The sequence below is a fragment of the Pan troglodytes genome, chromosome X, assembly GCF_028858775.2.
Source record: "Pan troglodytes isolate AG18354 chromosome X, NHGRI_mPanTro3-v2.0_pri, whole genome shotgun sequence".
Classification (NCBI taxonomy): domain Eukaryota; kingdom Metazoa; phylum Chordata; class Mammalia; order Primates; family Hominidae; genus Pan; species Pan troglodytes.
This window is the reverse complement of record NC_072421.2, coordinates 63,670,039-63,688,956: the sequence shown is the minus strand read 5'-3', so window position 1 is coordinate 63,688,956 and position 18,918 is coordinate 63,670,039. Positions and strand designations below refer to the sequence as shown.

The 18,918-nt window shown below is 41.4% G+C and overlaps 1 protein-coding gene across 5 annotated transcripts; it reads left to right on the top strand.

Annotated features, from left to right (window-relative positions):
• Positions 1–406: 406 nt before the first annotated feature.
• On the top strand, positions 407–18,179 carry VSIG4 (V-set and immunoglobulin domain containing 4). 5 transcript variants are annotated; one of them, XM_009439193.5, is made up of 8 exons: positions 407–569; positions 6,099–6,455; positions 7,180–7,461; positions 11,805–11,867; positions 12,390–12,467; positions 14,787–14,891; positions 17,055–17,076; positions 17,230–17,323. In XM_009439193.5, exons 1-8 carry the CDS (start codon positions 515–517, stop codon positions 17,270–17,272), a joined length of 1,005 nt encoding a protein of 334 aa, XP_009437468.1. In that variant the 5' UTR covers positions 407–514; the 3' UTR covers positions 17,273–17,323.
• The last annotated feature ends 739 nt before the right edge of the window (positions 18,180–18,918 follow it).

The window sequence follows — 18,918 nt, the reverse complement described above, 5'->3', positions numbered from 1 at the left end:
GCCCAACACCCTGTCCATTTGCATAGGCTGCACAGGCAAGGGTTAACAGTACAACTAATGAAAATTGGGTAGGTCAGCAAAGTTGATCTCTTCTCCCTGGGCTCACCACAAAGGAAAACACCGCCATACTGGAGTGGGAAGACTCATCCCAAAGGTCGCCCCCACAACCTCTGAATCTTGTGGAGGAGACTCAAAATAAATACAGCCTAGGAGATCAAAGACCAGAAAGCCCCATTGGCTCCAAGGAAAGTCAAGTCAATACCCTAGCAGGGGGAAGAATTGCTTCACTCATCCTGGAACCTCCAACCCCAAGGAGGTGGGGGAAGGGGGGCACCCCACATGACCTGTACTGAAATAGGGAAGGAAGGGGAATGTGTGATGGGACTAGGAGTTTGAGTGAGAGATATAGGGAAGGAAGGGAAGTAAGCAGGCACAGACACTGGCGGCCACCAGAAGTTTGAGCCTCTTTGGTAGCAGGAGGCTGGAAGAAAGGGCAGAAGTAGCTCTGGCTGTGATGGGGATCTTACTGGGCCTGCTACTCCTGGGGCACCTAACAGTGGACACTTATGGTAAGGCAGAAAGGGGGGCCTGGCTGCCATTGCTGGCTTAGGCAAAAGGCTAGAGGGTTGGTGTTTAATGTCTACTAAGGAAAGCCTATTCCTACTGGGCAGGTGAGTCTTCTCAGCCAAACTCTGCAGGCTCTCTCAGCCTTGAGCAAAACGGATGGACGTAGTTGAAGGCTGCTGAAGAAGCCAGAGGGCAAGTTTGGGCAGAAATTGAAAAAGGATTTTTCTCTTGGAACACATCTGCATTATTTTCTAGGGCTTGTATCTCAGGGGCATCAAGAAGGTTCCCAATGACATCCGAATCTTTCCTCCATCTGCTGTCTCTCATCTAAAATTCTACAATTGGACTTAACCACTCTGCTTCCAAGCTTTGGTCTCTGTTAAAATATACAGCCCCCGAAGAAGGAGTGTTTTCTAAGAGTTGGATAGGACTATAGAAATAACCTATACCACCCTTCATTGTCATGAATAAGTGCTCAGAAATATCCAGTAGTGATTGAGATTTCACTGTTCACTACCTCCCCAGACCATCTAGTCTATCCAGGAGCAGCTCCAACTGTTAGAAAGTTCTTATTTGTGTTGAACTAAATCCAGTTCCCTCTGACTTCCATCCAAAAACCCCAGCTTTGCTTCTTGGGGCTACACAGAACATAGATGCTTCCTTGCCCTGTGATAGCCCTTCAAAGCCCTGAGGACAAGTACTATGTCTCCTTGACTCTTCTCTCCTCCAAGCTGAACAGCCCCGGCTTTTTCAACTGGTCTTCATAGGACTTGGTTTCTTACCCATTCCTGGGCTAACTCACTTCCCTATAGACATGGCTCAATTTGTCTGGGCTATTTATGGGCTGGATACAAATCCCAAAGGAGGATGGACTATTCCATAGTGGCATTATTTCCTTGGAGCTTGGGAAGCTCTATCCTCATCTACACTCCTGAGAAGTGAGATGGATTTTCAGGAAACTCAACCTGGGTAACAGCTAAGTGAGATCCAATATAGGGTAAAGGGGGATTTTGCTGCTTCCCTATTATCCCTAGAGAAAAAGGCTGGATAGGTGTTAGCTTGGTGTCACTTGTTAGGTCAGAAAGAATCCAGCTTTCCGTAGCTGACTCTGATTAGGTTACCCTATCCTGGGGCTCTGTGACCCATCACACTCTGGAACCTCAGAGTTAGAAAAAACTCTGAATTAAGTCAACCAAGAGAAAAAATAATTTGCCCCCAAGCCAAAGAGCATTAGTGGCAGAGTTAATGCTCCTGAAAAAAACATTTTTCTTTCTATAACTACCACATTTCCATTCTCTAGCAGGTTTTATAATGTATCTCTCTACCTTCTCCAAGTCTGTTGGTTTGAGCTAGGGCTTAAGCCTGGGGCTTGAGGGAGCATTTTAGAAATGTTAAATTTAAATCCTTTGTTTGTGTGTGTGTATGTGTGTGTGCATTCATGTGTGTGTGTGTGTGAGAGAGAGAGCACTCACGTGTCTTGTTCCTTCCCCAGCCTATGAGCTTTTCCAGACCTGGAAGCAGGCCTTCCATTTGTACACAGGATCTTATACTATAGACCTGAGGCTCAGGTTATGCTGAGCTGCAAATAATACCTTCCCTCTCCCTGGACCTCATTGTTCCTAGCCCATCTGTACAGTGAGGAGGTTGACTTGACTGGTCTTAAAGGGGTTTCTCAGCTGGACAGCTCTGTGGGACTGCAGCTTCACTGCTAAAAAGCCTGTAGGGGCCAGAGTAAGCTGCTAGCCTCTTCCTGTGGGGCTAAGAGATATGGCAAGATAATCAAAATTTAAAAAATTTCTAATATTCACATTTTATATACATTTTAAACATTTCAGAAACATTTTATAAACATCTATTATATAAGTTAATCCTCCATCCAGGAGGCATTCCAGGAAAGGGAGAGAAGCCAGTCACGTGGGGGAATGGGATAGAGACATGGAAAATGTCAACCTCTTTGTGATGATGGGAGGAAGGGGATTCAGAAAGAGACTTATCAGTAATAAGTATATATACTTATCAGTAATAAGTATAATATAATATGATGTTATATATTATATATAAGTAATTATCAGTAATAATTATATAATTATTATATATTATATATAAGTAATTATCAGTAAAGTGGAAGTAATAATAAAGGAAGTAATATAATATAATAAATATATAAATATATAATATAATATAATATATTAGAAATATATTATATTATATTATTATTATATAATATATTATATATTATATTATATATAATATATATTATATATAATATATATTATATATAATATATATTATATATAATATAATATATATTATATATAATATATATTATATATAATATATTATATTATATATATTATATATTATATAATATATATTATATATAATATATATTATATTATATATTATATATATTATATAATATATATTATATTATATTATTATATAATATATTATATATTATATTATAATATAATATAATATATATTATATTATATTATTGTATAATATATATTATATGATATATTATATATTATATATTATAATATATTATATTATATATAATATAATATAATATAATATATTATAATATATAATAAATATAATATATAATATAATATATCATATAATATATAATATAATATAATAATTATATTAAAAATATAATATATTATATAATTATAATTATAATATATTATTAATATATCATATTATATATTATATTATATATTATATTATATTATTAAATATTATCTATATTATAAATATATATTATATTATAATATTACTTCCTTTATTATTACTTCCACTTTACTGATAGTGACTCGAAGTTCAGATAGGTTTAGTAATTTACCCAAGGTCACACAGAGAGATATGTGGTAAGGCAGACCTTGCGCTTAGATCAGTGTTATTCCTACTACATCATACAGTCCTTCATTACCCTCCTGCTCTCATTAGGGGCTCCTACTTGATTCTAGGGGAACTACAAGGAAAGGTAGAAGGTACAAGTCAGTGGTATTGTGGTTTACTTCACTTTGGAGATAGAGAACATGAGGAATAGTACAATGTCATTTTTCTTGTGATGTCCTGTACCTATAATCCAGTCTCTTTATGCAACTAATGAAGCAGGAGGAGGAAGAGGAGATAAGAATAAGAAAAAGGAGAAGGAAGAAAAAAGGAACGGAAGCATAATGGAACAATGAGTGGAAGAAATAAAGGAGGAAGAAGGGAGAGGAAAAAAAAAGTAAAAGGGGAAAAACATGCCATTTTGGGAAGTCTAGTTACCAACTCTGTCCTATTCATTCTGGGATGGAGGAGTTAAGCCTGACCTACTTCCAGAAGTGATTTTCAAAACTGAGAAATTGAGACTATCTAGCAATTTTCTTGATAGGCCAGACTGAGCTTTGTGAGAATTTCCAGCAAATTCCCAGGGAGGAAAAACACAAGCCAGGCCTTGCAGCTCCCCTAAGGTCAGAAGGAAGACCTGCATATGCATAGACAAAGGCATTTTCAACTCACAGCAGAATGCTGCTTTGTTGCCCAAGAGGGGAATGTGAGAATGCTTTTCAGAGAAGAGCATTGGGAAAGTCCAGAGGAAGATTAATGGGAAATAGCCTATTAAACCAAGAGGCTCAGATAGTTTTCATGGGGTTTAAGCATGGTATGTTTGTGCTTGCATGTGGCCAAAAATATGTATGGGCATGTGTGTCCATGATAATGAAAAGCTGTATCTGCAATCACATGGAGGTGTGAACTATCTATGGCACAGTGAAACCCACTACCTGGTGAAAATTCACCACCAGCTGGAACCTATAATTACATAACTTCTATTTCTATTATAGCCTATTAACACTTGACCACCTAAGATTAGAAGGGACCTTAAAGAGCAATGCTAAGACCCAAACAAAGCCTAGAACTTCCCCCAGACAGTTTAATCCATCCATAGACAGCTCTGATTAATCACAAAGTTCGTTTTAAGGCAAACCATCTGTTCTGCGATGTGAAAAGCAGACAAGAATAACATAAAAAGAAATAGAATTAGGAAAATAGAGCAAACCAAAATCTGCCCCTCTTGTATTCCCATTCGTAGGTCTGAGTTCTGCTCTCTGCCAAATTCGAAGCATTCCAGAGAGTATGTAGTGGATCTAGCAACATGGACTTATGTTATTTATTCTTTTCTACTCAAGGGCTTTTTCTTGACTAAAATATGCTATTGATGTTCTAAGAGTCCCTGGTGAGGGCACAGGCTAGAGGCTTGATTTTATATCTCTATTAACAGAAGTCCTGATGCTGGACAGTACATTCTGGGAGTTAGAACGCATACACTCAACCCATCCAAAAGATGTCATCTTCCATCCGCTTGACTGAATACTGGAATTTCTAGGCTCAATAAAAGACTTTTATTCAGGAATACCTCATATCTTTGAAACCACCTCTCTTAGGAGAGACATGAATATATTGCCTAAATATACCCACCCCACACTCCTGGCCCCAGCTAAATAAAATAAAAAATCTTCTAAATAAGAGCTTATGAATGGAAAATTCTGATGGGAGGCAATGACTGTTTCAACATCCCCACCTCCTTCCCCACCACCCCCATCCCCAAGGGTTTCCTTCTCAAACACGCCAAGGAGCAATCTCCCATTGCTTCTATCACCACCCCTACTACAGCCAGCTTCAGGATTTCACTCAGAACCTTTTCCTCTCTAGACCAAAAATGGATGCAATCTTTTCCCCCTCAAGATGAAATTTTCCTATGTATCCTTGCTAAGAACTAAGAGAAACCAAAAGGAAAATAAACAAAAGAAATCAGAAAAAAAGTCAGGTTTACGAAGTGCAGGTTTTGAATTTAACAATAGCTAATGATTTTGTTAAACAGGAATGTGTATCCAGACTTCTTCCTCACACTTGGTTCCACCCTCAGTATTTCCTTTTGCCTGTCTTCCAGAGAACAGCTTAGGGTTGGGACCCCACTCACTGAGGATTTCTAAGGGAACAAGAGAAGATAACAGGGCAGAGGGCCCTTTCTTGCTGATCTCAAAAGCCTCCACCTTTCTCCAGGTGCAAATTTACACAAAATGAAATAGTCCAGACCCAAATGCTTAGCATTTTTGCTTCCACATCTCTTTTGGAAAATGTGAAAAGAAAATTTTTTCATGGATTTGCAGAATGACAGAGTTGATAGAATATCTAGAGCACCTACCACCCAAACTCTCCACATTATAGATGAAGTAAATGAATCTTCCACGGTAAGAAGGTGACTTACCTAGGATCACCTTCATAGCAAGACAGTAACATAAAAAGGACTTGAAACTCACAAGATCTAAACAATGTTAAAGGCTTTCATTCTGAAGACTGGTTCTGATTGACGAGAAGGCTGGCAAAGAGCAAAAGGGCACAGGTACACAAAAGTGTGATAGAAAGAAAGTTGAGTGGCGTTTCTCAGAAACCTTTTGAGGTTTGTCACTGTCACCTTAGTTGCCAAGTAGGTATGCCATCTACGTTTGCTTCTTTCCTCTGTTCCGCCTCTTCAGGCCGTCCCATCCTGGAAGTGCCAGAGAGTGTAACAGGACCTTGGAAAGGGGATGTGAATCTTCCCTGCACCTATGACCCCCTGCAAGGCTACACCCAAGTCTTGGTGAAGTGGCTGGTACAACGTGGCTCAGACCCTGTCACCATCTTTCTACGTGACTCTTCTGGAGACCATATCCAGCAGGCAAAGTACCAGGGCCGCCTGCATGTGAGCCACAAGGTTCCAGGAGATGTATCCCTCCAATTGAGCACCCTGGAGATGGATGACCGGAGCCACTACACGTGTGAAGTTACCTGGCAGACTCCTGATGGCAACCAAGTCGTGAGAGATAAGATTACTGAGCTCCGTGTCCAGAAACGTGAGTCACTATGGGGGTAGGAAAGCACTGATAATCAATGAATCAATAGTGGATGTAATTCTAGAAAAGCCTGAAAAATCCAGAGGCCTTTGTTTATGCAGAGGCTCTCCACAGGCATATGTGCTTATCAGAGGAAGTGGACAGGCAGAGGATTCTTAGGGTCAGCATTCCCATGGTTAAATTTAGGAAGTGCTGGGAAGGGTTCCTGACCTGCAAATCTCTATCCCTTCGAGTGTCCCAGAAATGCCAGTATCCATGGACTAGTTACCCTCCTTGGGCTCTGGGCTTTACAACTCAAAAATGAGTACATTTAATTTGTAGATAGATGCTGATAGAGAAGCTCTGGGGAAAGGGAGGCAGAGGTTAGCCAGGATAAGTTTGCTTGCTGGACAATTTTACAAAGGTCTGGCCCTGATAATCCACAACTGCAGGTAATCAAAAGCTCTACTTGAGCCCCAGAACAAACTACATTAATTTTAAAGGTCAGTTGATTTTTACTTCTAAGTATTCCAAAACCCCAGGTAATACCAAAAAGTACCTACCTTCAAAGGAAGCCATTTTATTTGTATTGCCCTTTCCTTCCTATTTCCTCCAAAGTCAGAAGCCCCCTTTAGTTCCAGTTGCAGATATATGCATGCCCTTACGCCCAACAAGAATGATTCAGCCTTTTGGTCCCATATCCTTATGACTGCCCAGAGTTTCCTGTCTTGTCTTTTCTTTGCAGTCTCTGTCTCCAAGCCCACAGTGACAACTGGCAGCGGTTATGGCTTCACGGTGCCCCAGGGAATGAGGATTAGCCTTCAATGCCAGGCTCGGGGTTCTCCTCCCATCAGTTATATTTGGTATAAGCAACAGACTAATAACCAGGAACCCATCAAAGTAGCAACCCTAAGTACCTTACTCTTCAAGCCTGCGGTGGTAGCCGACTCGGGCTCCTATTTCTGCACTGCCAAGGGCCAGGTTGGCTCTGAGCAGCACAGCGACATTGTAAAGTTTGTGGTCAAAGGTGAGCGGCCCTCTTTCCTGGTGAGCGTATTAACACACAAGCTTGAAACAAAGATACCTCAAAAGGTGCCCTTATGCAAAAGAAGAATTGGGAGAGGAGGATCCCAAGCAGGCAATGGTTGTACAATCACAAAGAAAAAAAATTTGGACTGGGGACAACAGGGATAGAGGCATTGCCTATCATGCCATAGGTTAAGTAGATAAAGACGGTAAAGGAAAGAGAGATTTACTAGCACATTGTATTTGCCAGATACAAAGTACAATAACTTGGCACACATTTTCTCATTGAATCCCCACAACTGTCCCATGAGATAGTTATCATTACTCTTACTTTACAGAAGAGGAAACAGAGTCAGAAAGGGGAATCTACTTGCCCATGGTCTCAGAGCAAGGAAGTATAAATCTGGATTTGTACTCAGATTTCATGCTCTTCCTACTATGTCTGATTGTTTCTCATGGTTGAATCTATATCAGATCCTGGGCACCCTTTGAAAGCTGTTGTTTTTTGTTTGTGTGTTCTGTTTGTTTGGTTATTGTTTTGCTTGTTTGATTAGGCTTGATCTAATATATCTACATGCTTTCTTTTAACTTCCCTCCCCCACTTCATTGTAAACCCAAATACAAGTTCTGGTTGAAGTATCCTTGAAGATGGGCTCTTGTTAATCAAGATCTGACTATTTCTTACAGCACTGTCCTGGGAGCACTACAAACTATGCATATAAAGACTGTAAGCTGAGGCTTAAATGAAGAGTCCAGCAGTGATATGTCCAGATGGGTTTTCTTAGCTTTCAAGAGATCTCCTTGGAAAGAAAGACACCCCAACAAGGTTACCATTGCCCAAAACATGTTGGAAACTAACTGATTTTAGGGAATTGCCCTCAGAACCATCTGAAAATTATTGTCTTCTGAGGATAGTTCTGTGTAAGGAGAGGGCGTAAACCTAGCCCAAATGGCTTATTACCATTTGGGCTAGGAGACTGATGTTGGTTTGAGACTCTTGTGTTTGCCTGGAGGAATTTGTTTCCCAAAGTTAAGCTGTAGTGAGGATGTGTGTGCTGTAGATCATGGTTTGTTAGTTTTGGGAGGAAAAAGAGTGGTCTGCCCTGAAAGTTATATGAACAGTGTCCCAGTTCTCTAAGAGCTGACAGTCTGGTCAAGCAGAGAGGGCAGGGCATGACCAGAAAGCCCAAGAATGTATACTTCATAAAGAGACTAATTGAACATTCTTGCCTTTCTGTGAGTTACTTCTCAGACCACCTAGGCAAGAACTTGCTCACAGTAAACCCTCCTGTTTATTCCTTCTCACAGTCAATGCTTATTACAGTGCTGTTAAGCAGTGCTCGCCATTGCCCCCTACTGATAGATAGGAAAACTGAGGCTCAGGGAAGTTATTCTCAGCCTTCCACTCCCCTGCTCTGTGAGCCAAGGTAATCTTTCCTGGCTACCTCTACCTGCCTCCCTGTCCACCCAACCTTGTCCCCTGAGTCTGACCCCCTATTTCACCTCTGCCCTACGGAACTCTCAGCCCTTTCACCCTTCCACCTCACTCTGCACTGTTCTTTAGTTCTAGAATGACTCTGGAGGCCCTGCTTTTGCTCATGTTCTTGGACTGCTGAGCTTTGCTGACAAACAAAACAAAACACAGATATGAATTGACTCCACTTTAATTTTATGCTCTGCGATATCTACTGCCTGACCCCATGCCGTGTGTCTATTTGCTTATCTTTGTCTCATTCCTCATAGCAGCTTTTCAGAACATTTCTACCTTATTTCAGGCCCCCAGCCTTGCTCCTAAAAGATAAGGTAACTTCCTTCCTCTGTAAGAAGGTCCAGGCCCTCTTCAGATGTGAATTTTATCAACTACCCTCCTCTCTGCCTTGATATTTCCCTATCCATTTCCTCTCGGCTCAGAGTAAGGTATGCTTTGCTCCTCTCCACAACAAGCCCCTCCTCCTGAACTCTTAACATCAGCTACTCCAATGCCCTGCAATACCCTTTATCCTCTACCTAAGCCAAATAGATATGCATGTATAATATATGTATATATGTCAGTATGCAAGCCTAACACATACATATATATATGTTATTTTTCAAAAATCTTTCTCTCCATCTGCCACCTCATCTCTCCTATGGTCACTACCAACCTTCTCACGAAGGTAGCTTCCACCAGCTGAACCTCTCAATTCATTCACCACAACATAACTTTGTAATTTGGGGTCATCATTAACCTCCATATCACCAAATCCCAAGACCTCTCCATTCATACTTTTCCTCCTCAACATCTGTGTAGCAGTGGATCCTGTTGGCCATTTCTTCCACCTCAATATTATTTCAATCACTGCTATCGATGACACCAACTTATCTTGGTTCTTCTAAGACCTTCCTGAATGATCCTTCTGAGACACATTTGTTGGCTCTTTTTTCATTCACTCCTTAATTGTAAATGTTCTCAAAGACTCAATTCTTATTCATCTCTGCATGTATTTCTATATTATCAGGAGATTTTATTTACTTCTGTGGCTTCAAATATCACCTGTAGTCTGATGACTCTCCAACCATAATATTATCTGTATTTTTTTTTTCCTGACTGCTAGATCCCAGTGTCTAGTTACCTTCTGGACAGCTTCATTTCTAATTTCAGCGTGTTCAAAACTGAATGTACCTTTTACTCACCAAACCTGTTCCTCAAACCTGTTAGAAAACACAGCAGTACCTTTGACTCCTCCTTCTCTTTTACCTCGCATCGTCAAATAATCATCAAGATTACCAAGTGCTGTGAATTCACCTACTGAATCAGATACCTTATTAGGCTCTTTCTTTCTCTTCCTATACCCTCATGGTCTCATATTCTTTTTTAAAAAACAATTTCAATCATCTTCTAAATGTTCTCCCCATGTTCATACATTCTTACGAAGTCATCAACTTATTCAATATTTATTTAGTATATATTTTATGTCACTAGATTATAAAATTCAAGAGTGCAGAATTCTACCTGTCTACTTCATTGCTGTTTTTCAGAGCCCAGCAAAGTATCTGGCACAAAGAAGACACTAGACACTAGATGAATACTGTATTTGTTAATGAATGGGGAAAATATGCTATTGCCTTACCTTTGAAAATCCTACCACACTGTTGTCAGAATTATTTCCAAAAAAAATAGACTGAACAATTTTTGCTTCCTTTCTCAAAAGGAAGTAAACCTTTCTCAAAAGGTGTAACCTTCTGTTACACCCCATGGATCCTTCCAACTAAAGAACAAAGCCCAAACCCTTTTAGTCTGTTTTCAGTCTACCTATCCAGACTTATCTACTAACATGTTTCGCCACATCTAAAACGGAGCATGCTGTTTCCTCTGCTAGCAAGAGGGAGGAGCTTATGGTTTTCTCATGTCTTTCTGAGCAGGTACACGGCCCTGTGCTTGTGTGTGGCCTCCTAGTTTCCCAGAACTGTGTCAGAACTCTTCAAAATCCCTATGGAAATCTTATTCCTCAACCATTTTTAAGGCTATTTTGGTTAGTTTTTTTTTTGTTTTCTCACCTATTATCCATTGCCTCAGGCAGCTGTGTGACAAATGCTACCCCATCCCTGGGGAGAGGCTCTTAGCACTGGGTGACCAATAAAACAAGTCTTTTGAGTCAGGTCTTTCAGGGAACCACCAGACAGGCCAAATAATGGCAATTATTCAAAAATGAAGTTTGTTGGGCTCACTCCAGCACCTGGAATGGGGTTGTATGTTCAAGATTACCTCTGAGGTAGAAGGGGTAAGGGGACTAGGAGAAGTTAAAACAGCACAAAGCTTGCTGTTCTTACCAAAACTGGGATATTTTTCTTCCATAAATCCTGTCTAAGGTGCTGCAAACCTTTGGCTATTTTGCAAAATTCTAAAAAAAAAAAAAAAGTTGATTACGTCAAATTTTGCATTATTTCACTGATGTTGTTAAAGGGTAAATTTCTGGAGGTTATTATGTCACCATTTTCACTGATGTCACCCATTGCCACTTTCTTTATGATACTTCCCAAGTTTCTCTCAAGAGAATTAATTACTAGGTCTCAGTTAGAAGTTAGTAAAAATAAAATATATTTTCCCATCCAAGTTGACTGACTCTCTGAACTCTAGCTACAGGTTCCTTCGAGATCTATTAATCCTGGATTAAAAACTCTGTCCTTGATTGATGTATGAAAGATGAACAAGCAACACAGGACTTACCAGCATCATGACAGAAGTGTTGAGGCAGGTCCAAGTATGGACCTGAATGGCCTTTACTTACTTCCTATTTCCCTAGGGCATTAAACTATTCACCCAAGGGTACCAGGTCCCTTCAATTGGTTCCCTTTTCCTTGCAGACTCCTCAAAGCTACTCAAGACCAAGACTGAGGCACCTACAACCATGACATACCCCTTGAAAGGTGAGTTTTGCTAGGGTCTGAGGAAGTAGTAGAGGTTCAAAATGGTGTCATCGTAGCCAAGAACGGAATCACAATGCCATGGAATGGCTAATAAACAGTCACTTGGTTCCTCAGAGAGAACATAGCAGTAAAGGAATGGAAACAAAAGAAAGGTAACAATGATGAATATATACTCTTTTTTTGTGAAAACTTCTGAGGCAAAAGGAAAGAGAGAGTTAGAATACTCCCATTGGAAATACAAAAAACAAGAACAATAAATTCTATTCTGCTCCTAGTTTGACTTGCTGTGTGACTTTGGGTACATTACCTCCCCTCGATGGGAATTCTTCTCACTGCCCACACCTAACAGTAAGAAATGAAGATGCCTTATCTCATGGTACTAGTGGTTGATAACATGGTCAGGTACCCTGGAAAGTACAGCACAAATGGCCAGAGAAGGACTCCAACCTTTGCAACCATCTCCTATCTCTCAACTTTTTGATAGAAGAGAGACATCTCTGACCCTATTCTCTATATTCATAGCAACATCTACAGTGAAGCAGTCCTGGGACTGGACCACTGACATGGATGGCTACCTTGGAGAGACCAGTGCTGGGCCAGGTAGGAATATTGTCAGGATTTCTATCTTTTCTTCTTGACTCTAAGCTTTGTGACCAAAACTTTCCCTTATGCACACTGTTCTACAGCATTGAACTCTGCAAATCATTACCTGCTATGTGCCAAGCAATGGTCAAGGGCACTGAGGATGGGTAAAGTGGGTAGGATGTAGAGAGAGAGATACAGATCCAGGGATGAGCAAAGTCAGAGTGAGGTTAAGGGGAGTGATAAATGTGTCCTTTATTTAGTTCTCTGTTGTCATAGTAATATGCTTTCCAAACATTCTGAGGAAGAATATGGATAGGGACATTATGACATCATGACCTCAACCAGGTAAGGATAATGGCTGAGTGTCATTGCTTGAGCTCTTAACCAGGGCTCTTCAAGCCGCTTGAAGCTGATTTCTGATTCCTCCAAAGCCTTGAAAATTCCCAAGTCAGGGTCTCAGAGATTCAAATCCCAGATAAATCTTTTGTGTTTCACCTGCATCTGATAGTCAGTTGGTATGCCTTCACATGACTACATTGACTGTTGAAATAATAGAACACTCTCACACCAATTGATAATTAGCTGCTCCCCTTAACCCCTGAGCCCTCCATTATTACCTGGGGCTGCCTTGTCCCATTCCTCAGAACTCTCTAGACCACCCCCATGGTCATGCAACAAAAGGTATACCAAGGAATCTCTAAGACTCCAAGTCTACAGTAGGCATCTGTTGTGATTGGTTGGAATTAAATAGTTTGATAACTATCACTCCTGGTACTCATTCTCTGCCTGTGTATAATTGAGAGAGTGGACTTCCAAATGCTCTTTGTAACTCTCCATTCCTGATTGCAGAGTTTTTTGGCTATCCCTGGGCAGCACTCAAACCTGTTTTATGTTCCACATTTGCATTGCCATCTTTGGCTTCAAGATTTCCATAGCTCCGTTCCTCTCCGAGAAGAACATCTATTGGGAGAAGAGAAGTTAGAAAATGCCTCATAGGGAGTTGGTTTGGAAAAATGAGAAAATAACCTTGGGCAAAGTTATTAGATGTTGGGTCTGCGCCCTATTTTCTCTACCAAGTTTTTTAGTACTTGACTCTCTTCAAAAGAGAATATTTCTTCGATTTGTACCAGCTTATAACTTGAGCTCTCTCAGTCCCAACAAGACACTCTGAGGACCACAAATACTGGATTCCTAGGACACGATATCTTAGAGTCTCATGAAAACAAGCCAGTTGCAGCAACAAATCCTAAGTACACTGAGGTTCCTTTCCTCACGCCTCTCTATCCCCCCTGACCTAGCATCTTAGATTCAGAATATTATAGCTAAAAGTGCTTTAGACATCATCCAATCTTTTCATTGAACTTATGGGGTAACTAAGGCCTAGTGACAGTCAAAGTTTTGTCTAAGGTCACTGTATTCATTTTTCCATGGCTGCTGTAAAAACTTACCCCAAACCTAGTATCATAAAACAGCATAAATATATTATCTTCCACTTCTGGAAATAAGTCTGACACAATTATCACTGAGCTAAAATCAAAATGTCAGTCAGCAAGGCTATGTTCCCTTTGGAGGGTTTGGAGAAGAATTAATTTCCTTGTCTTTCTTTTCTGGCTTCTAGAAGCTACCCACATTCCTTGGCTCATGGCCCCCTTCCTCCATTTTCAAAACTAACAATGTAGCATTCTCAAATCTCTGTTCCTTTTTACTATGTAAATTAACATATTGACAGGTTCCAGGAATTTGGATGTGAATATCTTTAGAGGACCATTATTCTGCCTACCATAGTCATACAGAAAGTAAATAACAGATCTAGGACTGGAAGCCAAGTCCAGTTGATTCTTTCAGCTTTTAGGCATAATGGGAATATGTGTCTCAAGTGGCTCAGTGGAAATATGTTTTGAGAAAGAAGGAAGCTGGGGACTTGACCAGAGCGTGTGATGGGAAGAATCTTTGTGGCTAGAAGTAACTGACCAGAATCTTAATAAGATATGTAGCATTTTTGGTGAAGCTGGAAAGTCAGGATATTATTTTCTTTTTTCTAAGGGAAGGTGAAAACCTTCTGTCTTGGCCCTATAGAAAGCATGGACAACTAGCTCAAATGCCCAGGCCAATCAGCCCACCAGTGAGTCTGGAAGAACCTGTTTACACATGGCATCTCTTTCTCAAGTCTTTCTCATGGGACTGGAGTTTTGTCTCTCTGGCTAGCTAAGAAGGTTAGGAGAATATGGAAAATGAAAAAGAAAAAGGCCTGGCTTAGTCTAGGCTGTTTCTTAGAGTTTTTGTTTCTGGCCTTATTTTCAACCAAATACCACTTGATCTTGTTTTACCCTCTAGGAAAGAGCCTGCCTGTCTTTGCCATCATCCTCATCATCTCCTTGTGCTGTATGGTGGTTTTTACCATGGCCTATATCATGCTCTGTCGGAAGACATCCCAACAAGGTTAGTGATGAATATGAGAAGGTGGCTTTGGCTCATTTGTTCTTTCTGTCAGTATACTTGAGCCTAAATTCTGTATCAGGCATTGTGTTAGGCACTTCAAGAAGCTCCCAGCCTAGTTTGGGAGTTAAGGTTGGGGTGCAGGGAGGCAGATGTTCGAGCAAACAATGGCATAAGACTTACGGAACTAAATGCACTAGTCTTTGGTACTCAGTCAAGTACAGCCATCTTTCTAATGAGTCATCTTGTAATGATGCAAGAGAAGGAGAAGTCACAATCCCTGACCTCAAGTTGCTCACAATTTATTTAGGAGATTCAAGGTAGAAACATGGAATTTATCAATGACAATACATAGCAATAGAGGCTATGAGCTCAAAAACTAGAGAAGACAATTAATGCTAAAGGGATCCAGAGGAGAAGAGAGTAATTTAAGGCTTGGGTAATTAGCAAGGGATTTCAGAAGGAAGAATATCTTAGACCACATTTTGGAGGATGAAAACAATTTGTAAGGAGACAGTATTTCAGGAAGAGAGAACTACATCAGCATAGTTGTTAGGGCCTAAAAGACAACTGAGAGTGGGGTCATCAATAAAGAAAATTTCTGTAGATGGGCAACAGGGAAGTACAGTGGGAAATGAAAGCTTATTCCTGATTATAGAAGGCCTTAAATGCCAGGTTAAATAATTTGGACTTTCTTCACTAGGCCTTGCAAGGGCACTAAAAGTTACCAAATTTTTCAAGCATGGAAGTGGCATAATGACAGCACAGTTGTCAGAGCCATTTAAAAACTATGAACCAACCGAGGAGGAAAAAAATTGGGATGCTTGTTTCTAAAAGAAAAAAATACTAGCTGTCTCTCAATGCCCAGTGCACTAGTCATTTTGCCTAGCATCAATTTGTCTTATTCTCTGTAGTATCTCTTACTCCCAAATAGCCTGGTTACTACCATGGATCTGATGGATTTCCATCACCAGAAGGGAGCCTTGAGTATCTCCTTCTCCCAGGTTTCAGTTATAAGCTCTGGCTTTTGCCAGTTAGCATGGCTATCACCATGAGGCTGAACTTGATAGCACATGACTACAAACCCCAGGGGCACTAAAATGAAAGTATTTGCATATAGCCTTGATGAGGCTGGGCATAAGCGGTAACCACATTAAATTGTTTCTCTCTCAAAAACCTTCCATGGCTTCTTATGGCCCAGGGGATAAAGGTCAAAATGTAGCATTCTATTCAAGGCTCTCTGTGATGTGGGTCTAGCCAATTTTCTCAACCCACCACTTCCTTATACCTAGTCTCATTTCCAAAAATTCCTCTTTCCTATCTCTGTATAAGGGAGACAGCCTCAGAGCATCAATTTAATTTAACATAATTACTGAGCACCTATTGTGTGACAGGTGCTGAGCATATTAAGATGAAAAAGACACGACCCTTGCGGTACAGGTGCTCATAGGCCAATGGGCGAGTAAGACACAGAAATGCAGGGCTCTACCATAAGGCAGAAGTCCTGTGGCTTCCCTTGTTTACTTTGTTGTCATTTAATGCTTGCATTTCCAGTTGCATCCCTGAAAAATTATAAGCACCTAGAGGGCAGTACAAAGAAATATCTGTCTTTGCACCAACCTAAGCCTTTGAGCCTGTACGGAACATAGGACACTCCTCCTCCACAGACACTAGGGGGCAATGGTAACCAATACCATGGTTTTTCCTGGGGATATAGTTGGGGTGAGTGCATTTGGGAATGTCTTGGGTCACGGCCATCAGCATCAGGCTAATCCAGTCCCTTCTTCCTGGTATGTGGCCTGACAGTCAAGTTTCCCACAAGGACTCTCTGGGGATCCTTGGGGGAGATTCCTGGGTAAAGAGCAAGTCCAGTTCTAGTGCCCTCCCCCAACCCATACCGAGAAACTGCTCCAGCCCAATATCCTGAGTCCAAGATGACAAAAAGGATAGTGACCAAATGTGCTTCCCCTTCTTTTACCTGATAAATTTGCATCTCTGTGTTTCAATTCACCTCCCCAATACCTCCCAGTTGTTGGAAAGCTAAGACATATTAAAATCCCCTCCTCTGTACCCTTCCCTCATCTTTTGACTGGTACCCAGGATCCATGATTGACCTTTGTCCACTTGCCATGAAAACTTCTGACATGATTCCTCCTTTTTTTCTAGAGCATGTCTACGAAGCAGCCAGGTAAGAAAGTCTCTCCTCTTCCATTTTTGACCCCGTCCCTGCCCTCAATTTTGATTACTGGCAGGAAATGTGGAGGAAGGGGGGTGTGGCACAGACCCAATCCTAAGGCCGGAGGCCTTCAGGGTCAGGACATAGCTGTCTTCCCTCTCTCAGGCACCTTCTGAGGTTGTTTTGGCCCTCTGAACACAAAGGATAATTTAGATCCATCTGCCTTCTGCTTCCAGAATCCCTGGGTGGCAGGATCCTGAGAATTAATTGGCAAGAATTGAGGCAGAAGGGTGGGAAACCAGGACCACAGCCCCAAGTCCCTTCTTATGGGTGGTGGGCTCTTGGGCCATAGGGCACATGCCAGAGAGGCCAACGACTCTGGAGAAACCATGAGGGTGGCCATCTTCGCAAGTGGCTGCTCCAGTGATGAGCCAACTTCCCAGAATCTGGGCAACAACTACTCTGATGAGCCCTGCATAGGACAGGAGTACCAGATCATCGCCCAGATCAATGGCAACTACGCCCGCCTGCTGGACACAGTTCCTCTGGATTATGAGTTTCTGGCCACTGAGGGCAAAAGTGTCTGTTAAAAATGCCCCATTAGGCCAGGATCTGCTGACATAATTGCCTAGTCAGTCCTTGCCTTCTGCATGGCCTTCTTCCCTGCTACCTCTCTTCCTGGATAGCCCAAAGTGTCTGCCTACCAACACTGGAGCCCCTGGGAGTCACTGGCTTTGCCCTGGAATTTGCCAGATGCATCTCAAGTAAGCCAGCTGCTGGATTCGGCTCTGGGCCCTTCTAGTATCTCTGCCGGGGGCTTCTGGTACTCCTCTCTAAATACCAGAGGGAAGATGCCCATAGCACTAGGACTTGGTCATCATGCCTACAGACACTATTCAACTTTGGTATCTTGCCACCAGAAGACCCGAGGGAGGCTCAGCTCTGCCAGCTCAGAGGACCAGCTATATCCAGGATCATTTCTCTTTCTTCAGGGCCAGACAGCTTTTAATTGAAATTGTCATTTCACAGGCCAGGGTTCAGTTCTGCTCCTCCACTATAAGTCTAATGTTCTGACTCTCTCCTGGTGCTCAATAAATATCTAATCATAACAGCAACTTCAGTCGTGTTGGTCTTCTCTCACAGTATGGTAGGACCTACTAAAAGTAATTAAAGTGAGACTAGTTAAGATGGCTGGGGCCTGAGAATATGGATGTCACTTCTGCTTTTTTGGTCTTTCCCCTTCCCACACATGCCACTCCTACTTCACTCCACTGGTAAGCCCAGCTGGAGAACAGTGAATACTTGATTAAACAGTACTCCCCTGGCTTCCATTACCCAACCTGTCATCCTGCCAGGTCCACCTGGATGATTCTTCCCACATCAACTGGAAGCCTAAGAAAGAAAAAGTCTTTCTGTCTCAGGGGACTATGAATGCAGAGATGAAGGGATTTCCTTCTTTCCCAAGTATGGATGCACCACTTCCAAGGATTTCCACTTCTTTGAATCTTAAAATCCTGGGGGTAGTTGCATTTTTCAGATGTTATCTTCTTTAGCTCCTGGCCCCTTCTTACAATGTGAGATGGGGATAAGAGCAAGAAAGCCTTTCTCTTCAAGGAGGAATAGGGCTAGGAGTGTGTGTGTGTGTGTGTGCGTGGGTGTGTGTGTGACAGAGAGAGAGAGAGAGAGTTTGTATGTGTACATAAGTTCCTACACCTTTAAATCAGGCTCCCCTGTGAGGACCTGTTCTGACCCAGGTTGACACAGTTTTATTTTCTCCATGTAATTAATGTCAAATCAACTTCTGCACTCTTCAAGGAAGCTGCCATGTTGCTATTTCTGGTTCTCATGCAGCCC

Coding starts and splice junctions, on each gene's coding strand:
- VSIG4 (XM_009439192.2), top strand. CDS start 515: ATGGGGATCTTACTGGGCCTGCTACTCCTGGGGCACCTAACAGTGGAC. Junction 570..6,098: donor CCTAACAGTGGACACTTATG/GTAAGGCAGAAA, acceptor CCGCCTCTTCAG/GCCGTCCCATCCTGGAAGTG. Junction 11,868..12,389: donor CATGACATACCCCTTGAAAG/GTGAGTTTTGCT, acceptor CTATATTCATAG/CAACATCTACAGTGAAGCAG.